The following is a 10843-nucleotide window of genomic DNA, read 5'->3' on the forward strand; positions in this document are numbered from 1 at the left end:
TTTTTTTTTTTTTTTTTTTTTTTTTTTTTTTTTTTTTTTTTTTTTTTTTTTTTTTTTTTTTTTTTTTTTGTTTATATTATTTGTTCACTTATATATTTGAATAAGTATGAAAATTCGTAATCTAAAATTTTTTTTGTGTACATAATATATTTCGTAATTGTTTTGTAAAAAAAAAAAAAAAAAAGTACATTAAATATATTTATCATATAATATAATATTATACTGTTCTTTTATATTAAATATGAAGTACTATATATATGGTATATTTATTGTATATTATTTGTAAGTCCGATGTATGCATAATAATATATATATATATATATATATAATATATGTTTATGCTTTTATTTAAATATATTAATGTGTGCGTGTAGATAATATTTTCATACATGTATATATATATATATATATGTATATTTTTATGTTTATATATTTATTTATTATTGTCCATATATAATTTTAAGAGTAAATATGGATTAATAAAATGATTAAAAAAAAAAAAAAAAAGTGAAAAATCAAAAGAAAATTCTATAGAAAGTTCAAAATAAAATTTAGTAGAATATTCAAAAGAATATGCAAATGTAAAATCAATTGAATAGTAACATGAAAATTCTAATGAATATAGCAATATAAAATTACGAATTCATTTTCATTTTCATGATTTAAAAAAAAAAAAAAAAAAAATGTATGATAGGTTCCTTGAGAAAATAAGTATTATTTCTCTTAATTTATTATCTAAAATTAATTTAAAAAATTCATATAATGATGAAAATTTGAATGTAATAAAACGTGATAAAACATATAATACATTACCATTATTACTAAGAATTGAATATAACGAAGTTAATAAGAATGGCGATTCTAATAAGAGAAAAAAGAGAAATCCTATTTTTATAAGTTATTATAAGAAAAAAAATGTGTTCATTCATTTATTAAACCAAGAAAAATATTTACATAAATTTGAACTGTTAATTAATGATATAATAAATACATATAGAGATAGAGAATTTTTAAGTGATTTTTCTTTAAATTTTCTTTATGAAGTTGTTAAAAGCAAAAACAGTTTTAATCTTTTAAGTAATAATGATGTATATGGCTTATTATTAATACTTGGACAAGAATTTTTGAAATGTAATACTGATACATTAGATAAGCATTTTATAAAAGAACAAAAGGATATTTTATATAATAACTATAATATATTTTTACATGATGAAAATAATGACAATAATGAGAATGAAGAAGAAAATTATAAAAGAAAATTAGAAAAATTAAATTTACTTATTAATGAAAGAAATATGAAAATATTAAAGATAAGTTGTTTTTTATTAAGATATATATCTATAGATAATAGACAAAGTAAAATATTAGATGATACTTTTATGTTTTTTTTTTTAATGAAATTAAATTTTGTTATGAATATGAAGAAAGACATACAACAGAAACATATCGAAAACAATTTTAATTTCAATTTTTATTTTTATACTTTATTATTATATTATTATATATATATTTATAATACTACAAGAAAAGTTAAAATATTTGATCAGGGCTTAATACATCATTATGAATATAAACCATTGAATGAATTTAATATAATATATAAAAATTATGAAAATTTAAAAAAAAATCAATTTTTTAATTTAAATAGATATGGAATATATAATTGGAAAGATGAAGATTTAGAATATTATAATATTCTAAATTATAATAATAATTATAATATTCATTATAATAATAATAATAATAGAAATATGTTTTATCAATATAATTATGTAAATGATAAAAAATGTATCTTCTTTTTAAAAAGAAATTATTTTATCAATTCTAAATATTTAGAAAATAATTTTCCTATTTATTTCCAATTTAATGATTTATCAAATATTAATTTTTTAACAAGTTATAACAATTTTAAAATTTTAAGAAAAAAATTTTATGAAAATACTTATAAATATAAATCAGATATTATAAATGAAACTTTAAAAAATTATGTTCTATTTACATTAAATTTATTGTTTAAATTAAATAATGTTGATAAAACAAATGAAGATATCTTCATAAGCAATGTTAAAAAAGTAGATAATAAAAATAGTAAAAACAATATAACATTAATAAATAGCTTTCTATCAGCAGCTTCTGTTGGAAGACGATGGATGCTGATGTTCTGGTCCATTCCTTTTTCAAAAAAGAAAAAAGAAAATAAAACAAACGATAATCTAAACGATAATATTAACCACAACACAAATAAAAATAATAATAATAATAATAATAATAATAATAATAATAATTCTACTGAGGGGGATAATAGGGTATCTAAAAATATTTTATTAAAAAATTTAAACATAAAGAAACAAAACTGTAAAAATAAAATTATGTTATGCGAACTTATTTATCAATCCTTAGATTATATAACATTAAATGAACAAGTTCAATATAATAATAAGGGATATAATATTATTGAAAGTTGTTTAAGCGAAATTATTAATCATATTGAAAGAAAATATAAATTAAAATATGTAAGTAGTACTAAGGATAGTAATGTAGTTTTAGACAATGAAAATAAGAAAAAAAATAAAAATGAAAAGAATATTTCTGAAAATGATGAAAATATTCTGTTTAATATTATTAATATAGACAATAAATTAAAAAATCCAAAGAATATTTTAAATGTTGAACATTTGTTAAAAAAATTAAATGAACTATTAAAACTTACAAAAAATTCGTCTGTTTATGTTAATACAGGATTACATATTATATTAAGAAATATGTTTATAAATAGATTAAATTCTTTAAATTTAGATTTATTATTTCTAATTAATATGTATTCAAATAATAAATATAAAAATAAATTTTTTCATTATGATCAAAGATATATAATAACAAATAACGAATCCGAAAAATATGAATCTAAAAATAATAAGGAAAAGGATTCAAAAGAAATAAATAAAAAACAAAAAGACACACAAAATGATTTATTGTCTAATAATATAAATACAAATGAAAATATTATAAAAACATATGATAATGAAAATATAATAACAACATCTAATAATAAAATGAATGGTATTACAACATTAAATATTTCTTCTTTAAATGTATCATCAAATAACAAAACGGAAGAAGATTATTTTAATTTAGAAGTTACTAAAAAAGCACAAGGAATTCGTAAAAGATTAAATCCTAATATATATAATGAATTAAGTATTATATTAAGAATATATGCAAATTCTTTAACATCAAAAGATATATGTTTTGATTCCTTTTCATTATTATATTGTATGTATAAAAATATTATTCAAAATATTTTAAGAATATCATTTAATTTTACTTATTTTTTTAGTGCAGAATACTTTTTTTTTAATGATAACATGAATTTAAATTCCTTAGTAAATATAAAAAATGAATTACTTCCAAGCTGCTTATTATTCGATAGTATACGTGCCTTAACCAATATTAAATCACACTATGAATATTATATGCATATAATAAAACAAAGGAAAAAACAAGAAAAAAAATGGGAAAAAGAAAAAAATAAAAAATTACTATTGAGTACTTTAAATATAAAAGAGGTAAAAAGAACAAAGAAACAAAATAAAATAGTTACTTCTGCAAATGAACATGATAAAAAACAATATCATAAATGTGAGAGATTTTTAGAAAAGGTAGATAAAATGATAAAAGAAGAAATTTGTTATAAAGAAATAAAATATCATAATACACCATATAATCAAAGTATCATGAATATAAATAATATATTGAAATATATATATGCTAATAACTATTATAATAATTATTATAATAATAATTACCATAAATATTTTAAAAATATAAAAAGAAAAATAAAAAATAAAATATTATTAGATGAAAATATATATATGATTAGTAAATATAATCAACAATTTTATCAACTGAATGATCGTTTCTTACCTATCTATAGTTATTCTAAGAAATATAATATATATAGGAATAAACTCTTAAAAAAATATCATAAAAAGAATATATGTATAAACAATAATACATTGGAACAGGTGAATAATATAGGATTGGAGGGAAGTGATAAAAAACTAGTTGATAATTATAGTATGACTAGTCAGAATAATTTAAAAAATAATACTAATGAAAAATTAAACAAAAAAATCAATAAGAAAGAAATGAAAAAAAGGAAAATAATGAACAAAAAAATAGAAAAAAGAAAAGAACTGGATTTGATATTTGTACATGGGTTAAGAGGTAATGCACTTCGTACATGGCGTTTTTCTAATTTGTATCATAATGGTTCTGATCATTTTTTTTATTATAAAAATAAAAATTTAGAAAGATTTAAAAAGAAAGATTTTGATCATTTGAAATATAATACTAATGAAAAGACTATACACAACAATAATAACAATAATATTCATATCAATAATGAAAATAATAGTAACCATAACAACAGTGAAAAAAATGGTGACCATAACAATAATAATAATAATAGGGACAACAATAACAACTGTAATAACAATAATAATATGAATAATATATTTAATATTAATAAGTGGAATTTTCTTGAAATGACAAATTTAAATAATAAATTTTTTACAAATGAAAAAAATAATGTTCTTAAAGAAAATAATAAAGAGTTGTCGAATAATAGTAACACTGTCAATGTTAAATTTAATAGCATGGAAAAGTTAGAAGAAAAAGATAATGTTATTATATATGACGATTATAGAAAAGGCATAAGACGATTAATGAAAATAAAAAATAACTTTCATTTTATTTTTAATAACCATTTAATAAATATGTTAATGTTAAATTATAAACATAACCAAAATATTTTACCAGTGTATGCTGAGACAAAAGTAATTAATAAAAATTTATTCAAATCCTTATTTTTACAAAATAAAAAATTGAAACATGATTTAGATATGTATAGTGATGAATTATCATATCTTATATGGCCTTTTTATTTATTATATCCAAATAAAAGAAATTCAAATATTTATGTTTTTAATTATCATTCCCCATTATATCCTGATGGTAATTTTTACACAAAGGTATACTATAAAAATGATAATAAAAATACCACAAAATTGTATACTAAGCATAATGTTAAAAGAAGCAAAAATAAAGAAGTAGAATATATAAAGAAACAAGATGATATATCATTAAACAAGAATTCTATTACAAATGCTGATGTAGAAAAAGAAAAAATTACAGATAATATGTATAATTATTATATGAACGTTGTAAATACATTTTTTAATACAAATAAGGATGAAAATAATAATATGGTTGAATATAATACACATAAAGAAAAATATTTTTATACAGATAGGATGAATTTTGATGAGATATCTAGTTTCTTATTAAAAAAATTAAAAAATATGAATATTGGAAAAAGAAATGATATAATATTTGTTGCTCATTCTATGGGAGGATTATTAACACAATATATTCTCTTAAAAAGTGATCATATTTTAAATAAAACAAAATGTATTTTTTTTTATGCTACACCACATTTTGGTTCGCCTTTATCATCAAGTGCTTACTTATTAAAACCATTTCTATCACCCTATGTTTATCAGTTGAATGATTATGATTCTACATTAAATTATTTACAACAATCTTTTAAGGAACGAATTAAAAATAAAGATTTAATCGTATACTCATTTTCTGAGTCGGAGAAATCCCCTTTACCCTTTATAGGTTAAAAAATATGATGTTTTAAATAAATGTTCAACATATATAAAATTCTTAAATTATTCTTTTATATATGTGGAGAATATAAATTATAAATTATAAATTATGTCTCCCACAAAGCATTATATCATAAATGTCTTCTGAATATATTATATATATATATATATATTTATTTATTTATTTATATTTATATTCGTGTTTATATTTTTTATATTTTTTATATTTTTATAGGAGTACACACAATGATAGTTCCGTCCACCTCAGCATATTTATATTATTCTAAAATTTTTACAATTATTAAATATTGTAATCATTTAGAAATAAGCAAAGTAAACAGCGAAGAAGATGTAAAATTTTATTATTTGAATAAAGTAATAAAGGAGTTTTCAAAGATAAAGTAAAAATTTTAAATAATATAAAATAAAGAAATATTTGTATTTTTTTATGTCTTATAAAATATATATATATATATATGTATTTATTTTTATTTTTTTAAGTTGTCTATACATTTTATGTTATAAATTATGTTAATGCACAATTTTTAATTAAAATTATTCTTTTTATTCATAAATATATTTCTAGTTTATATTATATTATATATTCATTTGTTAGATTTATATATTAATATATATATATATATATATATATAATATTCATTTTCTTTTTTTTTTTTTTTTTTTTTTTTGGGGTTTGTCAATATTATGAATTATGTAAAAATTTGTTATTTACTTTTTCTTATTTTTTTTGAATCCAATAAATGGTGTTCTAAAATTACTTTTTCTGTAAAAGTTTTTACGTGTCTAATATAGCTTTTTCATGAACATTAAATATTTTGAATTAATTTTATGAAATTTTTATATATTTTATTTAATTATTTGTTTTTTTTTTTATTTTTTAAATTAATATTTTGAGTTATACGTATATATATATATATATATATATATATATATATATATTGTATCATGGATGTAATAAAAAAAATTAAAATATAGAAAATTTAGTTTTTCATAAATTTATAAAATATGTTTTTTTTATATATATAACATATGAAAGTATAAAAAAAAAAAAATAAATACGTCAGACAAAAATTTTAAATATATTTTAAAAATTGAAAAGAATTTACATGTATGAAGTATTATAAATATTTAAATATATATATATATATATATATTATATTATTTTTTTCTGTTCAATCTTGAAATGTCACCATATTATTCATAAATGCATTTTGTATATCTTCTTGCGAAATATTTTTCATTGCATCAATAAAAGATGTTTTATTTTCATAGATATTACGAGGGTTATAATAATTATTAGCAATATTATTATTAATAGAATTATCATTGTTTTGATTAATATTATTTATATTTGTCATAATAGATTCATTATTATAACTCCAATTTTTATTATTCACTTTATTATAATTACGATCAAAGTTCATATCACTATGCACATATGGAAAGAAAGGTTCTTTTTTTTTTCTGTTTTTTTCCTTATCATTAACTTGATAAAATTGCATATCTTTTGCAATAGATTTGTTTTTCCAGTTGATATTTATGTGATTCATATAATTTCTATTATTATTATTGTATAAAATATTATTAGATGTATTTGGTTTTATATTGTTTTTTATAATATGTGGTGTTTTAGGTACTTGTATATTCCTTTCATTTATTAAAAAATTATTATTATTATTATTATTATTATTGTTTGAAAAGAATAAATTTTTTTTTGATCTGTTATATTTTATATTTTTTGATGAAATATCCTTTTGTTCATTTGTAAAATTATATGTATCAGAATTTTTATAGTCATTGATGTAATATATGTTTGCTTCTTTTATAGGTTTGTAATTAAAATTTTTTTGTTTTTTTCTATTTTTTATAGAATTTGAGGTTATATTATATTTAAATGATTTATTTGTTCTATTATTCTCTTTATTACCTCCTTTTTTTGAACATATAATATGATTATGTGGTTTACAATTTGAAGTGTCTTCATTTTTTATATGCATGGAAATATTTTCATTATTATTATGATTTATTGTCGTAAAATTATCAAATGTATTCTTATTATTAATCCCCATATTTGGAATATTGTAATATGGATTGTTACAGTCATATATACAATTATTTATATTATTGTAGTAATTTCCATTGTTTGATATGATATCCATAGGAATTATATTATGATTCAATAATATGTTATTATTTTTCACATGAGGAAAATAATTTGCATAATTCATATTGGATATATAATCTCCATTATGATTAATATTTTTATATCCATTCATTTGTCTGATAATATTATCATGAGATATAGGAGACAAATTCTTATCATTATGTGAGGTTAAAATATAATTAGATGTATCGTTAAAATTATATATAGGGTTGCTATAGTTAGGTAGAGAAATTATTTTATTTCCTGAATTATCTAAATGATAATAATTTAAATTATTATCAACTATAATATTATTATTATGTTTATATGTATTTTCCTCTATATATTTTATGCGCCCATTTGGTATATTTGCAATTTTATTTGTTGCATCCAATACTTTACCATTTATCATTTTCTTATTATGTTGAAACGAATTATTCTTATCAAAATAATTAGAAATTGCAATAGATGTATTCATATAATTCTTTTTATATTTATAATTACTACAGGTTGTAGTGGTAGTACAATTTGAATAACTCTTTGCCAATGTTTTTGTCACTTCTTTTTTATTTGTTTCATTTATTGACATATTTTCTTTTCCATTTTGATTTTTATTGTTGATACTCTTTCGAATATTATTATGTACACATGAACACCCTTTATATTCTAATACAATTTTATTCATTTTGTGTTTTTTCATTTTCCATTGTGCTGATGTTTCCAAATTTTTCTTTTCTTTTTCATTATATTTTTCTTTCTTGCATTTATTTTTATTTACATCTTTTCTAAATTTTGTCTTCTCATTATTTTTTGTTAAGCAATTATTGTGTGCTTCACTCTTATATTGCTCATTTAGACATTTCTCATTTTTAGAATAGTTGCCATACGTTTTTTTCTTATTTATATTTTTTACATTCATATTTATGTAATTATTTGTTTTTTCAATTTTTGTAGCATCGTTATTTTTTTTTTTATTTGTATGCAAGTTATGTGTGTCATTGACAAAGGTATATTTTACACGCCTTATTTTTTCATCATCTTTAAACTTATTATTTAATACTTTATTATTTTTTACTTTTACATTTACTTTTACTGTGTTTTGTTCTTTTATTATTTCATTATTGTGCATATGATTGTTTATTTTTGAGCCATTTTTACAATAACCTTTGTGTGTCATTATATCATTTTTTTCTCTTTTTTGGCTGTATGTTGTTATATTTCTTTTTTTAACACATTTTTCTATTTTATTATATTCTCCACCTAATTTTATAATTTTTTTTTCATATGTATCGTAATAAGTTACATGGTCTAATTTTCCTGCATCATATTTATTAGAAAAGTATTTATTCCTATTTAAATTTAATGATTCTTCATTTTTAGGTAAAATTATTTCTATATCCTTGTTTGGTACGTTGCTTTGGTTTAGGGAAGAGATTTGTACTTCTTCACCTCTAATGTTTTGAATCAATATATTACAATTTGAGTTTCTTTTTTTTTCAGTAGGTTTATCTTCTTCTCTTTCTTCAAACTTGTTACATTTAAAATCATTGTTCAAATTAGTAGTTATATTAGAAGAGTTAATTAGGTTTCTTTTTTTTTTTTTTTTCTTTGGAGTTTTTTTCTTTTTTTCTTGAGAATAAATATGGTTTGGGGAATTATTTTCTTGTATTTCTTCTTCTTTTTTTTCTTCCGCGTTTTTCTGTTTATTTTGTGTTTGTACTTTTGTTTCATTTGCTCCTTGTACATGTATTTCTTTTTCGTCTTGTTCTTGTGATTTGAATTCTTCATTGAATTTTTTATTTTTTTCTATTTTAGCTTCATTTTCTTGTTCGTTATCTTGACGTTTTTTTTCTTCCTTTTTGTCATGAACAATTTGTTTATTATTCTCAATTAAGGTTTTAACTTCATTATCTTGTTTACATATATTATTTTCATTAGTTTGTTTTATTTTATTTATTTTTTTATTTTGTGTTCCTTCATTTATTTGATTGTTTAATTCTTCCTTATGTAAATTTTCTCTTTTTTCATTATCAATTATGTTATTAGAAACATTTCTATCATTTTTATTTTCATTTATTTTGTTATTTGATTTAGTAGAAACGGATTCATTTGAAACGTGTTTATCATTAATTTCATAAATTAAAGGCTTATCGTTATTTTTATTTGTTAATGTATCTGCTTGATGAGAATTATTCATATATCCAGGTTTCCTTAATTCTTCTTGTCCATGGGCATGTCGACAATTATCAAATAAAGGACACATACCACTGGTGTTAAAAAATTTACACAATTTTGTTTTAAAAAAATCAGGGGTTGCTCTTAATTCTAGTTCTCCATGGGCATATACACAATCTATATTTCCACATTTATTCTTTAACCACATTTCACATATTTTTGTTTTTTTAAAACTAAAATAATTTCTTAATTCATCTGTTGAATGAGCATATGAACAATTATCTCCTTTATGACAGATTCCTTCTTTAAAATATTGGCATAATTTTATTCTATAATATTTAGAATTATTATTTCCCTCTACATTATTATTAGAAATATAATTTGTTGAGATAGGAGAGTTTCCTATAGTGTTAGAATTTAAAAAAAAAGCATTTGAGAAATTTTTATGTATTAAGTCATTATAATGAATATTATTATTTATTTGATGAATTTGTTGATTATTATTATATAAATATGAATATGCAGGATTATTATTAATATTGGTTGTATAGAATGGATAATATGTAAATGGATAATTACTGTTTCTTATATTTGTTTGATCAAATGGTGATATATTATAATTATAATAATAAGAATAAGGTAAACAAGGTGCAACATAGGAATCCATATTATTATATATATAACCATGATTGTTATGAATATTATTATTATATGGTATATAATTATGGGTGTTATTATTTAAATACATTGGATTATTAGGAACATTTGGTTCCTTTAAAAAACCTTTCATAATATTACTATTTCCATTAAAATTATGGGTATTATT

The 10843-nt window shown here is 18.5% G+C and overlaps 2 protein-coding genes across 2 annotated transcripts in view; one reads left to right on the forward strand and one right to left on the reverse strand.

Moving 5' to 3' along the window:
* Nucleotides 1-683: 683 nt before the first annotated feature.
* On the forward strand, nt 684-6083 carry PGSY75_1134500 (putative alpha/beta hydrolase; the record flags this gene model as incomplete). The annotated part of the gene is made up of 2 exons (XM_018786463.1): nt 684-5688; nt 5914-6083. The coding sequence occupies 2 exons, from the start codon at nt 684-686 to the stop codon at nt 6081-6083; spliced, it is 5175 nt and encodes a 1724-aa protein (XP_018641258.1).
* A 788-nt stretch (nt 6084-6871) lies between these two features.
* PGSY75_1134600 (putative zinc finger protein) overlaps nt 6872-10843 on the reverse strand; it is a gene marked incomplete at both ends in the record, with an annotated part of 5115 nt that continues 1143 nt past the window's right edge. Inside the window, one exon of the mRNA XM_018786464.1 lies at nt 6872-10843. This exon is cut by the window's right edge and continues 1143 nt beyond it. Within this exon, the coding sequence (XP_018641259.1) occupies nt 6872-10843 (3972 nt within the window).

Source organism: Plasmodium gaboni, chromosome 11 (genome assembly GCF_001602025.1).
Source record: "Plasmodium gaboni strain SY75 chromosome 11, whole genome shotgun sequence".
NCBI classification, from domain to species: Eukaryota; Apicomplexa; class Aconoidasida; order Haemosporida; family Plasmodiidae; genus Plasmodium; species Plasmodium gaboni.